Source organism: Taudactylus pleione, unplaced genomic scaffold, assembly GCF_031769625.1.
Source record: "Taudactylus pleione unplaced genomic scaffold, aTauple2 ptg000026l, whole genome shotgun sequence".
Taxonomy (NCBI): domain Eukaryota; kingdom Metazoa; phylum Chordata; class Amphibia; order Anura; family Myobatrachidae; genus Taudactylus; species Taudactylus pleione.
In genome coordinates, this window is record NW_028284428.1 from 3,210,175 (window position 1) to 3,227,998 (window position 17,824).

Consider the following 17,824-nt stretch of genomic DNA (forward strand, 5'->3'; position numbering starts at 1 on the left):
GCTGCGGGGCAGATCCCACACAGCCACTATGAGGGTCCAGGTACAATGTGGGACAGGTACTTAGAGACTCTGAACACTCGGAAAAAACTGCAGTAACATTGCCATCTCCCTGTACTTGTTCTGCTTCCTGCAGCCCACGTGATGCGTGTCATGAGCAGCAATTTCTCAGTGCAGCGTTACATTGTAATATGCAGTAAAATGGCATTCATATAAACATAATATATATACAGACCTTGTAAATAATCTTGTGTAAATCTCCTTCTTGTCTCATGAACTAGCTTCTCCTTTTCCTATGAAGAAAACAAATTTAAAATGGTTACAAATTATGCTATGACTTTATATCAAAACAGAAAAAGGTTACACTAAAGTAAAACAGAATAAGCAAATTTGTTAAACTGTTTTTTTTTTTGTTTCTAATGACCCAATTTACTTCCTTATAGTCTATGTTTTCTAAATATGGCACAGCAAAACACTTCCCCACTGAAAGCATGAAGGGGGATACTATGCACAGTCCTGCACAGATATTGTTCTAGCATCAGTAGTTTTAACGTCACTGCCTGCAAAGTGTGACATTTTGGGACATATCCAATTGGGTGCGAGTATTACCGAGCTAAAAAAAAACTGCCGGCACAAAAACGTATGTATGTATATATACACACACACACACACACACACACACACACACATATATATATAAATATAACTACCCTTTTGGTGGAAAGGACACTAGGATCCAGAGTGAGTGTCACAATTCAAAACCAGGCTGCGCCATCGGGTCTTTGGTGCTGACCATGACTAGACTTCTCAGGAAACTTGGAACTGCAGCAACTATCATTACATTAAATGGCACCTTATAGCATGTAACCTGAACAAGAGTCTCTATTTGTTAACCTACAAGGGCAAAATTATATTAAGATGATAATGTATTGCTTTACCATTATGTCATGTATAAAACAGACCCAAACACAAAATAATTTGTTGCCCCCCCCCATACTGTCTTATCTATTGTCTTATTTGTGGAACCGTAAGGTAAATGATACAGTAAGGCTGAGTTGTGGCATCATACTATAAAGAATGCTGTTACTCGGATCAACTGAGCCATAATCTCAATTCAGCTACTGGACCCACTAAGCTGAACTGCAACAGTTGTCATCTTTAGAATGTAAGCTCTCACGAGCAGGGCCCTCTTCCCTCGTGTGCTTCTTCTTCACTTAATTATACTTTAATTTACAACAGCACCCAACCCTTGGTTGCTGACACCCTGCTGCTTATCTAAGTGTTATGCAGCAATGTATAAATCATGTATCTGTCCTGCATTGTTTGTACTGTTAATAACTGTGTTCTTGTCTGTTCATTTGTTTATGTACATTGTAAGGCGCAGCGGAACCCTTGTGGCACCATATAAATACCCTTGTGGCACCATATAAATAAAGGATAATAATAATAATAATAATAATAATAATAATAATAATAATAATAATAATCTCTGTCCACCTACTGGATGTACAGAGCCAAGCTGTGGTTGGCATTACCATCTCTGGCTGCTAAACACATTGGGGTTGATTCAGAAAGGAATGCAAGTCAGCCATACTTACATCAACATGGGGAAAGCTGTGGAGATTTGCTTGTCATCTGAGTTGTATGCATCTAAGCAACCACACCGCCCCCTACCTGTACACTTCCTTACACAGCAATCAGCATTATCAGTGAGCACATGCAACAGCCCTATCCTTGGTGGAAGAGTGTGCACGCATAACTCTGACTAGCCCGTAGTTCTGGCTACACACCCTCGCTAAACTTGGCAAAGATTTAATGTCCCATTACCATTCAGTTACACCCATCATTAAGTGGAGAGGCAACTGAGATGCATAAGACTGAGGCGATCTTGCATTTTATGCACTACACATGCTGATGACCACATGCAAGTTATCAGAGATCGCGCTGAGCCCAAAAAAAATGTGGGTACCAGGGACCCATCGGTTTCGAAAAAAATTGGGGTCCCATCTAAATGAAGGTTATCTGTAAATCTAACAATTTAGCAGCTACATCCCATGAAGCATGTAGCAGATGACATTGGGCCTGGTAGGAAAAAAATGAACACATGAAGAAAAACACACACTATGGACCAGATAGGATAAAAAAATACAAACAATGTGCCCCACAGGAAAAAACAAAATATATATACACATTGATTCAAATTCATTGCACTGCAGCCTGCTCTGCTGTGTCACTGCATCACTGTAGGGGAGGAGGCATGCAGCTACGTGACGTCATGTCACCGCATCACCATCTCTGGGTTACGCCAGGATCGGGCTGCCTCGGAGTCACCTGGAAAAGCCCAGTGCTGCCAGGCTAGAAAGATGCAGCATGGAGAATGCAGACAGGATTACATCAGAATATGTGGGGCCCAGTAAAAATTAAACAAGTAGTACTCCCCTATCAGAGGCATGGAGATACGGGCAGATGCTCATAAAGGCTGGGTGGGCAGAGGCACACATGGGGAGGGGCTGGGGCAGAGACACATATGGGGGGCTTGTAAATTATATATATATATAATAAGAAAAACAGTGTGGGCAGCAGTATAGATCACCAGGGCCCGGCAACAGTGACATCAGATTGGCTGCCTGTCATTACAGTGCGCTGGCTGCGGGGAACTCTCAAGTCACTTAGTACATTGGTGTGGTGAGCAATCTCTGGACTTACCTGCTCACCACACTGAGCTCCACAGGACCGCCGCACTGTAGTGACAGGCAGCCAATCTGCTAGGCTGCCTGTCACAAATATCACTCCATGCTGCCGGGCCGGCGAGTATGGACAGCCGCCTGGTAGCTGTCGGGCAACTCCTATCCCCCGTGGGCACACAGAAGCTGGCCCCACAAACACTCTTGGTGGCTCAGTGCGGGTCCTGGCGGCCGCAGTCCAGTATGGACAGCCGCCTGGCAACTTCTATCACCTGGTGCTCACAGAAGCGGGACCCACAAACACACCTGGCGGCCCGGTGCGGGTCCCTGCGGCAGGACAGCATGCACTATAGCACTCTTGCTCTGCCTCGAGCCAGAACGGAGCTAGGGATGGACATCGCTGGTCGATGTTTGTCGACCATCAATGTTTTCTTTCGATGTTAGCGGTTTTTGCCCTTCTATGGCAGCGTTCCGATGTTTGCTGCCATTGAATGGTAATCATTCAATGGTGTTGCGATGGTGGCTTCCTTTCTTTAACTATTAAAAGTTCTGCCTCCCATGGCTGCTGTGTGCTGTATCTCTGCCTCTGATAACATTCCTGGATCATGTTGCTGGGATCGTTGGAGGCTGTCTCTCACTGCCTCAGACCTGGCCCTCCCTCCAGTCTCTGCTAGCTCTGATTGGCTCTCTGAGACAGTGAGGGCCAATCAGTGTGCAGACCTGGCCCAGCAGCAGCAGCTGTCACTCACAGACACACAGAGTGATAGATAACGTTTACACCAGCAGAGATGGGGAGTGATTTCTCTGCTGGTTCTGTAAGAGGTTAGTTTTCATTGTGTTATAAATAGATTTTAAACATGTTTTTACACTTCACTTTCTTGTTGCTTAAAGTGCCCACAGCAGCAGCAGCATGGCAGTGACAGTGTTTCTCATTCTCCTCCTAGTCCTCAGTCAGCTCTGCCTGCGCTGTTTTTTTCTTTCTTTCTTGTTGCTTTGTTGTCCGAGCCCCTCCCCTAACCCCGCCCCTTTACTATTCATATGAATAGTTTTTATCACTGAATGCTTTTGATGTGATGGTTAGTTACCATTGCATCGAAAGATTCAATGGTGGAAGCACTGCCATCATGTGATGGTGGGCTTCCGATGTCCATCCCTACCCGGAGCACTAGTCACCCGCACACTTACCAGAGTGCAGGGGCCAGCATCGTCACGTCAGTGCCAGCATGACGCTGCCGCAGGCGCCAAAGAGGTCCTTCTGTTTTTTTATTGACTGCAGCCAATCACTCATTTAAAGGGGAGCCAGGGATTGGCCGCTGCGGAGCGTGTCACTGGGGACCCCATTCCAAAAAAGTGAGTTCCCGGTCCTCGATACCGGGTAAAATACGCGCTATAACGCGTATTTGCGATTACTGGTTATACACATTTTAATTGTGTAGCAGGGCATTCTCATGTAGACAAAGTTCAATATTAACATAAGTCAACAAAACTGAAAGACAATCAGTAGCTAACCAAGCATACGCACAGGGGTTTGGGGCACCACAAGGTGCGTACATCTCTACATAGAAGCGAATATACGCATTTATGTCCACATACAGCCAATTTGCATCCAACTTTGTATGAGGCCCAAAATTGCTACTGATAACCGCACTTCTCGGCTTCCACAAACCCTCCTTAGTTAACTTTCGCCTATGGCCTTTCCTAGTGGACATCTCCCACCCACTGTGATGAAAACACCCTAAGTTCTGATCTGTCTCTTGTTCTCCAACTTGGCCCTTCCAGCTCTCCAATCACAATATCCTTCCTTTCAGCCACCCCTTACCTCATGCACCCGTCCCCCCACCAAAATTAATTATGTGATATGTACCCAACATTAGAAATAAATAATTTTCAAAGTGTCAGTAAAAAACAAAAAGAAACCATCCTTAAACAGTAGCTCTCAATTCCAATTTTTAAAAATAAAGTTTGGAAATGCATTACAGATACACCTATGATTACACTGGGTATGCAATAGACTATCCAGATCAAGACCCGCAAATATGCGGGGGCTGCCTGTAGCTCAATGCACACTTGATCTACAAGTCTGTAATTCCTGGAACTAAGTACTGTACATGCAGTGTTTGTTTAGTTAGGGGTAAATAGCATGGTACCATACACAAGCATTTTCATTATGCAGTACCATGTAACCTCTAATAACATCAATGAACACAGAGAACCAGCTGAAACTGGCACACAAATGTGGGCACTGCTTAATTCCCATGGTAACTAGATTAACTGCAAAACTGCAGGCACAATTGTGTTGTCTCAAAAGATGTACAATCACTGAAGGTCATTTACATTTAGATTCAAACCAACTGATCCATGGCATGTTATAAACCATTTTGTAGCCTCTCCAAGTTCTATTTAAATGATGAGAACTTTACTTCTTCCCGTGTGCTGGAGAAGATCGGGCAAAAAGACATTTATAGAAGGATCACTATTATAGGAACAGTGTAACATAGAAACACACACATTTCATTTTTCTACATTTATTGCATTCAGTTGATAATCAGACGATTTGCACACTATATTATTAAGTACGTAAAAGTGTTAGTTTTATACATAACTACCTGTTGTCTGGAGAATCCAGAAGAGGTTAAAAAGACATAATTCCTGCATATTTACTACAGTATATTAGGGGAAACAACTACTGTTTTTCATGTAGAAATAAATTTACAACTAGACAAATCACCAATTCAAGGATTTGACAATAAGGTTTACATTTCCTTTACATAAAAAGTTTGCACTAACATTTTAGTGGATAATTTATACAAACAGACGTATACTACAAGAACCAAAGGCAAACCACAATTTTACACAACAGACCCAAGAAAAATTTGTGCAAAATTCAGAAAACTGCAAAATGGGGTCGATTCAATTCAGTCTGCTGTTAATAGCGACGGGAAGGAGCTCCCGGAGCTTTTTAGTCCAACAGTTACAAGTTATATCAGAGAATGCCGGTTCTCGCAACTTAACCTGGGTGTTTAGTTGTGAGAACCGGCATTCTCCGACTAAAGTGCCGGCTGCGAGGCTGTTTGCGCTGTGCTAAGCCGGAAAACAGCCTAGCGGTTGGCACTTTAGTCGGATTTCTCCTCACACCCTCAGGAGGGTGCGAGAAGAAAGCGTTTAGTTGCCCTAACAGCACGCTGAATTAAATATCTCCAGGAGCTCCCTCCCGCAGCTATTAATAGTACCTGAATTGAATCAGCCCCATTTAGACAAAAGGCTAAAAATTTCCCAAACGTCAAGAGAAGGCAAAACACACACAATACTATTTACAATAGACCACAGGGGTTTAGTGCATCAGATTGTAGCTTCAGCATGTAAAAAAGATTTACACGTGACATGTATACCCTAAAACCATGTATACCCTACTTCAGGAAACAGTTATGCGATAAAACTCCACCGTGCTATTAAAGACCTAAATATTGTATATAGGAAAATTTTTGTGCAAAATACAGCTAATGTAAATGTAGAATGCATAAAAAGGGACAATTAATATGGATTGGTGAATGAAGAGATTGAGACAGACAGACACACAAAAGAGTGTACAAGCTGGGAAAATGTTATGTAAAATGGGGTTCAATTGCTGTGCTATTTGGAGATTCTCCATTTTCCACTCATTGGCAATAGATTCAGGTTCTAGGAGTAAGGGAACAACATTATACAGCAAAATAAAAAGATATCAGATGGTCATATAAAGCACCTGCATGTGCCATATATCCATAATTTTATTTCAGACACATATTCTTTCACTTATTTATAATAGATGCAACATTTTACATAAGTCACAATTTTCATAGTTTCATAGCAAAGATCGGTTCCATAAAACTACCTTATTGTCTTACAAAATGTGTTAGCCTAGGTACTAGGTAAAAGTTAAGAAAATGCACCAGCCTTGGCAGTAGAAGTTATATACTGTATTTAATGTGAATTCAAATGTTTTTCGGCACCTTAACTACTGGATGCCCAACAAAACAATTTAATTGTTGATTAGTCCAGGCGTGTGAGCCACCGACGCCAAGCAGGATAATTAATGGACACCCAAAACAAATTAAATTGCTCCTCTGGGTGCCCATTTATGATCAATGCCCAAAAAAACAATTGTATCATAGGTGTGACCAAGGCCGGATTAAGCCTTTGTGGGCCCCAGGGCACGTCATTCAGAGAGGCCTGCTCTCTTCCTTTTCTCAGCACAGTCCCTACACTTCATATGGTCCACCCCCACTAAAAGGCTTAAGGTGGGTACACACCTGACAGATATATCTGCAGATGATGGTCGTTCATACACATACACACTGGACGGACATCATCTGCTCGCGGCCGGTGGATGGGTTGAGGGAGTGTCCCACCCCCCTCCTCGCGGCTGCCTGTGTGTGTGTACGGGCGGTCTGCAGACATAGCTGTCCATCGGCTGTGCAGCACAGCCAATGCGATATGTCGGTGAACGATGACGTTCACCGACATATCGCAGGTACACACTGGCCGACCTTTCTTTGTATTATTACTAGTCTTGTATAGAGCAAATATATTCCGCAGCGCTTTACAGAGAATATTTGGCCATTCACTTCAGTCCCTGTCCCAGTGGAGCTTACAGTCTATATTTTAAACCCATACCATGAAGCTGTATATTATGAGATCTATGAATTTGGATCATTTAAAAAAAAAAAAAAAAAAAACAACAGAAAGCAGGCCAAGTGCAAGAAAATAAAAAGCTAAACATTATTCACTGCATCAGAAATAAAAAAAAAAGATTACTATTGAAACACAAAATCCATTATATATGGTCTTAAACAAAAAGACAATATATACACAAACACAACTCTACACAAGAACATTGCTCTGCCCAGCAGCACAGATTTTAATGGTATTTTGTTTACCTGCAGCTTTAAAATTAAAACACAAAGGGCAAAATATACTAAGAGGCAGGTTCTAAACCCCGGTGGTTTTGTTATCTGCAGATTTGCAAAGGCCAAAATTGCTACAAACCCGCCGTCAAACAGCCTCTAAACCGTCGGGTTTAGATCCCGCCGCTTAGTAAATTTTGCCCAAAACGTGCAAAATAAATGAAAACTTCGTGTGTCTGAGGTCGAACGAGACGGAATTGCTTCTTAATTATACTCCTACAGTATACAGAACACAAAAAAGGATCTTTATACATGATGATTCTATCTTTACAGAAGTGGATATTAGATGTTACAGTACATATCAGATGTGCTTGATTTACAAGCACTGTGTGTAACAGAAGTTTGCCAAATTATCTATTTGGTCAAGACTTCTAATTTGACAGATTACTTTACATTACCAAACATTGCGACAGTGCCTGTACTCATTGAACAAGCACCACATATACTATACGGGTGCAATATATAAATCAAACAGCAATTCCTCCGTTTTTAGATAGGTAACCAATGTCCAAAGTCTGCTGTATTTACTGCTCTACATTGCTCTAACGCCTCTTTAATCACACTTTTATCAATATAATGCAACAGAATACACTCAAATACAAATTATAAACATATGCTAGCAAACACAGGTACTTGACGTCTATGAAAATCAGAGCTGTATTTTACATAGAAACAGATATATCTGGAATTTAATCATTCTGCATTCAAGGCCCTGTGTTTGTATTTAAAACAAATGGGCATCAGTGTTTCTGACTTTGCAAACATGAACGTTGTGTGCACTGTATGCCTCTTGTGGTGCTTAACATAGCAACAGGGGTTGCCTCAAATTACAACAGTGAATGAGGACAGCAACTTAATGGTCCCATTTGAGTTAATAGTTAAATTTAAAAGGTTTGCCATGCCCCGCTGCACAGAAAGTAATCTAGAACTCAGGCATCAGCTATGGCCACAGCAATACTGTCTGCAGTGAAAAGGAGGTTGCTCCATGGGGCAGCCAGTAGATCATTTATAAAAGACATCTGATATAATTTTACATACAGCCTGCAAAAGATAAGCACATGAGTAAACCACTGGCTGAAGGGTAGGGTAGCAGGGGGTTATCAAGAATACAGTATTCAGACAACAGTTCTGCAGAATAACAGGGATTAGAGTTGGCACCGTCCTACATAATATATAATATATTTAATATTGTTAATATTATTGTGACATTAGTTTAGTACAGACAGCACTACATTATGTAAAAAAAAAATGTTAACATAGAAAGACACAGTAACTCCTAGAAGAAAAATAGCAATTTAGGAGTAAGAAACTAGAAAAATTGCAAACGAAGGTCAATTTAGAAAGCGAATTATGCACTGATTTTATGGTGGCCTGTCCTGATCCCTTTATAATAGATCCATATCCTGTTACATTGGTCCTTAGTGACTGGGAATAAACCATAGACAATCCCTCCTGCCAGACAGGAACCCGGACTGTATATGCTCAGTCTCCAGCAAAGTATTGTGTATCAAATGCAAAATAAGAAATTCCATATTGGGGCCTGATTTAGAGATGAACACTAATCTAATGCCTTCACTGCTAAGTGGAACTTGTCTTAAGCACTGCATGGGTTCAACTGACCCTAAGGTCCCCCTTAGTAGTGGATGTCTCTGGGAGTCAGGAGGGGACAGGGCTTGATGTCAAAATAATGTTGGGGTGTAATAATATTAAGCACCGCTTCCTCTAGGGAAAGCATTCCATGTTTCCATTATGCCACGCACAGACTCAAGGTGCCTACACACGGCGATATTTTACCCGATCTGGCCGATTCTAACGCATGGGAATGACAGATCGTGTAAAATATGCCCAAATCATGAGTATCAACACATGATCACGATGTGATGTGTGTCCCGCAGGTCGCACATCGCATCTTCAAATCTGCCGTGCTGTAGGGCAGATCTGACAATCTCAAGTCACGATGATCTGGAATAGTTTAGGAGGCACGATAGATCGTGTGTCAAATTGGCAGCTGTTTCAGACCAAATCGTGCCCATGACTGCCGGGGAGCTCCTGGGGGGAGTTCAGAGGGAAATCGTACACATCGTGGGATTTGTGAGCACATCACTATGTGTGTAGGCACCATCAGGGATACCCTCGTTTGAAAGATGGGAATCCATTTTTGTAGCAATTTTCTGGTGATAGTAACACCATATACTACAGAAAGCATTAAGAAGTCCAGGAATGGGAGGTTTTAATGCCAGATTCCCCCAACTTTTCATCAATAAAATCTGGGGTCCCCTAATTTTATGAAAGTTTGTCTAGCTGGAAACCGGCTTAGCAAGATGACCCAGCTTCCTTGCTCTGTTCTGCCCACCACATGACAGGTGAGTCCAGGATAGTTCATGCACCAACACCATCTATTAAAGGTAAGACACTTGTTCTTGTTCTCTTGTTTAGCACAAGTCCTGAAGGAAAATCCCTAGTGGATTTGAAACGTTGACACTGTATGTAATATGCCACCTTAATACACATCGTACTTTTTGAAGAAGGATTGTCGCTTCTTTATTCCTGTACTGACGTATCCAGTGACTTCACAAGGGATACACCACCACTACTATTCATTTGGGAAGGCACCCTCAAGATGATTTACATTTTTCCAGGGTGCCAAACTACAACAGTGATATTATTATTATAATAATAATATATACATATACACACACATTATATATATATATATTATATATATATATATATATATATATATATATATATATATATATATACATACACACACACACACACACACACACACACACACACACACACACGATTAGTCGTTCAGATGATTAGTCGTTCAGTGCAGGCAACCTAACCGCGGGTTTCTCACACATTTCTGCTCGCACCCTCCTGAGGGTGCGAGCAGAAATGCCGGTGCCGTTGGCTACGTCGCTCAGATGGAGAAACAACTGAATTGCTCCATTGGGCACCTTAAAAAAAAAAAAAAATAGACAGCAGCAAACCAACTGAATCGCCCCTAGAAACTTTGTCATAGCCCCACTATTATTTATTTCTCAAAACAGTCACAGTATATAGCAACACGTGTAGCTAGTCCCAAGTAGTAGCATGTGAGGGTCCAAATCACCAGTACTATACGCTAGAGCATTGTTTCCCAACATCTGTGCTCAAGGTACACTAGCAGTCCATGTTTTAGGGATATCCATGCATGAGCACAGAAGATTAAATCATAATAACTGAGGCACTAATTAAGTCCCCTGTGCTCAAGTATGGTTATTCTTAAAACTAGGACTGTTGTAGTGTGCCTTGATGACTGAGGTTGGGAAATACTGGAGCTAAAGGCTAAGAAACTGACTTTTTGCATTTGTTAAAATGAGAGGCAGAAAAAACACCAATGGTTAAGTCACAAGACAGCATATGAAGCAAAGGCTATCTGCCAAGAAACAATAGAAAAGTACTAATTGTGGTATGGTTCAATTTCTTAACTCTATTCGGTCACACATTAAATGTAGGGCAAGAGTACATTATACAAAAACGTGTATGAATTGAACCTCAAACCACGTCAAAAATTGAGTCATTTTAAGAAAGAGTTATGGGGGGGTTGCAGATGCAAATCAAAGTACAATCCCCAAAAATAATTTCTGTACAGTTTGGGAACTTCTACATAAATAGCATAATTATTTAGCTCAATAATGGAAAGTACATTTTAGTTTAAGTTAAAGTCATACAAACATGCAAGTTATAGTGCCCCAGCAGTAATTAAAGAGGCTGGACTTTGATTTTATGACACTGAAAGCAGACTGAAGAGATAATGGGATCGATTCAATTGACCGCGAATTAAATAGTGCCGGGAGGGAGCTCCTGGATCTATTAAATTCAGCACACTGTTAAGGATTTAAGCAGAAATCCGACAAAAGTACAGGCACGATGCCATTTTCTGCCAGGAAAACAGCATTGCGCCGGGAAGTTTAGTTGGAGAATGCCCCGTTCTTGCGACTAAACACCCTGTTTAAGGTGTAGCATTCCCGCTAGCTGTTTTAGCGGGGCACGGTGCCCACCTCCGTCTGGAGGGCAAAAAGCACCCTGCCCTCCAGAAGGAGGGCAAAAAGCGCCCTACCCTCACAGCCTGCGGGTGCAATGTCCCGCGGGTGGAGAAATGTGCGGTGACCCGGTCACTGCCGGAGAATAGATGCCAGGCGCATGCGCCCGGCATCTATTATCACTGTCTGCAGCGCTTGGGGGCTGCCCGGCGTGTCTGTAAGTGCCGGGCATGCCCCCAAGTATGACGAAAAGGGGACGCGTCTTATAGACATGCCCCCTTTTCATGGCCACACCCCTTTTCACACAAAGTTGCCCTCTCTAGCTCCGGTGCCCTGTCTGCCACCGGAGCTAAAGTGAACACTAAAGGTGCGAGGGGCGGGAGAACAGGCATTCCCCAACCTAACTGCGCACAGAATTGAATAGCTGTAGGAGATCCCTCCGGGAGCTATTTAATTTGCGGTCAATTGAATCGAGCCCAATATATGTAATTCAATGTTTGATCTGTCATTTATTTTTTGAACACGAACACACAATTTTTTTTTTCTAGTAAAAATTATATTAAGTAATTTTAGGCTTTATTTTTTTTCCAGAATAAATTCTGCCTTAATTTCAGTAATTAAATTTCCAAACATAATAGAAACAAGCAAGGATAAACAGCGCTCAATAATTAAAAAAGATTGCAGATTTAATATTAATACCGGGTAATAACCCAAATCACACAGTAAATGACAAAAATAATAAATAACAAGAAATAATACTAAATTAGTAGGTACTTGCACATATCTCAGTCCCCAACTTCTGGTCACAACTGATTGACTCATCTATTAGCACTCAGCATAAAGATTACCCAGTCCAAACGCCAAACAGGTGGAGGGTCCGCTTGATGAAAGTAAATATATGGGCAGATACGGCTCCCCAAGGCATAGACATATAGAGGACTTGATGGGACAGGTCCGGTGTCCAAATATTTGGGGTCCAGTTAGCGATATGGCAATTCGCACAATGATGTGCCCAGGTCCGATAGTGGGTTTGTGTAGCACTCGTCAATGGTAAGCACAGCAATGGATGGTAGTAAGCATAGCGCTGGACTAGAAGATTACCACAAGATGTGACAGCCAATTCACTGACGCGTTTCACTGTGCCTAACGCACAGCTTTATCAAAGATGTTGGTTATGTGGCTGTAGACGTTATTTATACTTATATTCTAAAGATGGCTGCTGATTAGCAGCTGTTGCAATTGATCCTTCTAATTACATAAAAACACATAAACATCAATATAGGAATAAAACCATAACAACATATATATCTCTGTAGGATGACAGACTTATTCAATTGGGGATTCGAGTAGTTAATTTATTTGTTTAACCAATATCGGGAATGTACACACTTACTAGTGACGATCTTCTCCGTCCACGTGATGTAAACAAAACACACGTGGGTAGGAGACGGAAAGCTATTGGATGATGATCTTCCACAGCTATTAGATAGTGAGATAATATTCACGTGATCTACTAGCGGTCACGTGTCACGGACATAGAAATACACGGACGTGCCCATCCGTTTGACACATGATAGGGGCGTCAGTGTAAAGCACAGTACTAGAGTTGATCATGTGATAGTCACCTTCAGTGTTTAGTCCACATAAATGACAAACCAGGGATGGTAAGTATATAGATCAAATACAATTAAATATCAATAAGGCACTGTCTTTATAAATAATTAAAGACAGTGATCACATAGTGCAAATATTGGAGGATCGTGGATATTACATTCACATGATTTCTCCATCTATCGCACTATGTCAATACCATTGTGGGACACAACACTGGGGATAGTCACATGATATCAACAATCTAACCTAAACATAATCAATAGTAACTAAAAATTGAATATATAAATCAAAATAAAATAATAATGACCATCTCTAAGACTAATAAATAAGAAAATAATAAATTATATATAGAAACATTCAATATTAAAAATTGGAAAAAATGGATAGTAATAGCTAGAGGAAGAGGGAATGAAGAGTTCGTAATGTAATAGAATCTGCATATATAGGTAAGCCAAAAACTAGTAAACCTATAACTAAACAAACAAATGGTCCGATATTAACTGGGAATAGAATTCAATTCTAGCATTTCATTCAGACCTCTCGGATAAAGAGAATCCATTTTAAATATCCAGAATAATTCTTGTTTACACAGTACTCTAAAACGATCCCCTCCTCTAGGGGTAATAGGGATCTTCTCAATGGCCGTGAGTTTCAGGGAATAGGGAAATTTCCAAACATACCACTCAGACCTCATCCTCATATCACCACTATATTCACAGGTGTGAGTGGCACATGAGAAGGTCAGCGTAAGGTTAGCTGACACATGAAAAGGTTAGCGTAAAGCAGTAGTTCCCAAACTTAGACCAGGTTTTTAGAATATCCATGCATGAGCACAGGTGACCTAGTCAGTAACTCAGTCAATTTGATTTAGTCACCTGTGCTCAACCATGGCTATATTTACAGCCTGGACTGTTAGGGTGCCTTGAAGACAGAGTTTGGGAAACCTAGGCCTAAACCTTGGAAAACTGAGTGGCATATGGGGAGACCTTTTTATTATGGTCTTAATTATAAGGTTCTACAAAAGGCATGTGGGGTAGTTTTGGAGTACACGTGGGAAATGAGGGTATGCAGGGGTTGTAGGGGCTGTTTGTGGCAAGTAGGGTCTGAGTGCTTGTAAGGGCATTTTGTGTCAAGTGGGTGTTCTGGGAGGCATGTGGTAGATTGTTTGAGGTATGTCATGTTACACACTGCACTAGCTAATATACACAATTTTGTGAATTCTATTTGCTGATGTTTCTTTATCTTTGAAATACACCATTGCTACCATAACAATTGATTAATTCCCTTAGAAAGGATGGATAAAATTGCCCCTGGACGGTACTGTGCAGTACCTGGTCTTCCCCTATGTCTAAGTAACCTTCCACCCTGTCTCTGAAAACTATATAGGTGGGAAATCTGGGCTGCCAAGGAGGAAATCAAGTAGAAGGAATTATTGATGAAGTTAATTTGCTGAGTTTTTTTTCCAATCCTCCATGGCAGCCATTGTAACGGATGTACCTAAGCAATGTAGTAGAGAGAGCTACAAATAAAACGGAGTCCCATATTCTGCATAATCAGAGTTTATTTAAGTGACTGTGTGGAGGACATGTCTCCCAAGTTTATAATTCGTCGAGTATAATATGCACATATCAGTGTGTTTCCAACACTATTTTATTGGGCGGTCCGCCCGTCAAATTTCCATGGCACCCGGCATTGTGACGCCGCCAAAACTCGCTCTGTACTGACGCTTCATATAAAGACGTCATAGCAGCACATTGTTTTGGCTGTGTCACAATGCAGCTCACTGTTCGGAGCCACCCCTACCAGAAGAAGGATGCTGGCGACACCTCCCCAGCTCCTCATACTGCTCCCTGGCAAATAAAAACACTGGAAATGATCATCAGCAAAGATGGTATGATAGATGCCCAGCCTGTTTCCTTACAGAGTTCAGTTTTGATTGGGTTCTTAGTATCGCTGGCACCTTACACTCATCCTTCTTGTAGGTCTGTATGATTAATTCTCTAAATACAACTGGAAATGCCTTGCTTGCAATGGTCCTTCCTGGGTGCATCCTCTTCACCACTGGAAAGAAGCAAATGATTAATCTTCTGAGGTCAACTTGGTCCCCATTAAGGCATCGAGGGCTGATACGTGAACCATAAAGGTGTATATGGCTGAATCTATCCTGCAAAAAGTCATAGATGTGTGGAACGGTTGGTTTGGTTGTACACCATGTAATAAATCTCCTCCAAACTATTTAGCACCCTATTGGACAATTCTCCTTTCTTGCCTGCAAGAGTCTATTGATCAATGACCAAGATACACTTATCTCTGAGCAGGTCCACTCATTTCATATGCCATAAAATAATTGGGGGAAAAATTGGACCCCAGAACGACAAATCTGGATGAAAAGGTAGAAGCCATGGATCGTCCTGAAGTGTATCCAAGACAAACCAAAGATGCAGTGGCCAAAATGGAAGGATTGCCATCAACTGTACTTTCTATTTTTTTTTACTTCTTATTCCTAGCATGTAAAGGATAAGAGGAAACAAAGAGAACCCAAAAATGTCCATGGAACTCCACTCCTTCTGTCCATGGAACTTTGTGCCGAAAGAAGAATCTGAGCAGTTTATTGCCAGAATGACAGATTGAGGAAACCAAATACAAGATTCTTGGTTACTCACTGTAGAATCAATTCCTCGGAGTCCATCTGGGAATCACTGATGCTGGGATATGAGGGAGGGACCGAGGAGTAGGCACTAAAAATAATTGACTGACAAACTCCCCCTCCCTTATTTACCCTCCCATTTCTTTAGCGCTCCAGTTATCTGACTGGCAAAGCCAAAGGAGAATAAGAGATGAACATAAGAATCCATCACACACACAGACAACAGTGAGGGAACTCAGTGATTCCTAGATGGACTCAGAGGAATTGGTTCTACAGTGAGTAACCCAGAATCTTGTTTCCTCTTTCGTCCAATCTGGGAAGCACTGAGGCTGGGACTTCCCCAAGCAAGCCCTAAGAGGGAGGGGGATTACACACATGCAATACTGTACACAAAACTCGCATCTTTAGGCACAAATGTGTGGAACAGATAAAATTGGTTAAATGTGTGCACTGAGGACCAGGTAGCCGCCCTGCACAACTGCTCAATGAGGCACCCTGCCGAGCTGCCCAAGAAGCACTCACAGCCAGAGTCGAATTTGCGCGAATGGGATCAGGTACTGACTCGCCCAAGGCTATATAGGCCTGCTTAATAGTGGAAGTAATCCAACGAACAACAGACTGCTTAGAAGCTGGCCAGCCTCTTTTATGGACGTCATAAAGTACTACAGGCTTTATAAGTGCTCGTACCCCATACAGAAACTGGGCAGGACTCTCTGGATCAGGTGGATGCAATACTGGAACCACAATCTCCTGAAATCACCTTAGGAATAAAGGATGGCCGAGTGTGGCGAACCGCTCGGTCCTTATGAAAAATCAAAAGGGGAAAGCTAGCTGACAAAGCCGCCAACTCCAAAACTCTGCGAGCTGAGGCGATTGCCAATAGGAAAGCTACGCTTCCAAGTTAACCACCTTAATGCCACCTTCTCAAGTGGTTCAAAAGTAACCTGCTGAAGAGCAGCCAAAACTAAATTAAGGTCACAAGGCGGGACTGGTGAAACAAAGGTGGCTGGACATGCAATACTGCTTGCATGACAGTTTTGACGTCTAGTATGGACGCCAGACGTCTCTGAAAAAATATAGACAAGGCCGACACCTGACCCCTCAAGGAAGCTAGACAAAGACCTTTGGACAATCCATCTTGTAAAAAAGAAAGTAAACGCGGCAAGCAAAACTGGGAAGCAGAACCCTTCCCAGTTTCACACCATCGGATGTAAACTTTCTACATCCTATAATAAATCATAGAAGTGGATGACTTACGAGCCTGTAACAATCTGGATAACGGCTGAAGAAAACACCTTGGACCTTAAAAGAGTGGTCTCAAGTGCCACACAGTTAAAGCCAATTCAGATAAATTGGGCTGGAGGAATGGACCTTGGGACAGTAGAACGTCACTTAGTGGAAGTCTCCATGGTTGGTCATAAACAGAAGATCTGAGTACCACGACCTGGTGGCCAGTCTATAAGAAGGACATAAGATTTTTCTCGCTTGATCCTCTTGATTACATGTGGGAGCATGGGAATTGGCGGAAAAAGATACCAGAAGTGGAAGTACCACTTGGCTGTTAGGGCATCCACCAGAGTTGCTTGTGGGTCTCTGGACCGCGCCCCATAACTCAGAAGCTTTCTGTTCAACCTGGAAGCCATGAGATCTATCTCTGGCAGACCCCATTCCTCCACAATCATGTTGAATATGTCCTGATGCAGGGACCATTCCCCTGGGTGAACCCTGTGCAGACTGAGAAAGTCGGCTTCCCAGTTGTTTACCCCTGGATAAAAATGTCTGGAACAAATCTCTCTGACCACATCATAATCTGGGTGGTCGATGCCATAGCCAAAGGACTCCTGGTTCCTCCCTGTCTGTTGATATATGCCACCACCATGGCATTGTCCGACTGTATCTGTAAGG

The 17,824-nt window shown here is 42.1% G+C and overlaps 1 protein-coding gene across 1 annotated transcript in view; it reads right to left on the reverse strand.

Annotated features, from left to right (window-relative positions):
* MOSPD2 (motile sperm domain containing 2) overlaps positions 1 to 17,824 on the reverse strand; it is a 99,291-nt gene that overhangs the window by 72,659 nt on the left and 8,808 nt on the right. Inside the window, exon 2 of the mRNA XM_088451588.1 lies at positions 233 to 290. Within this exon, the coding sequence (XP_088307714.1) occupies positions 233 to 290 (58 nt within the window). The remainder of the gene's footprint in view (positions 1 to 232; positions 291 to 17,824) is intronic.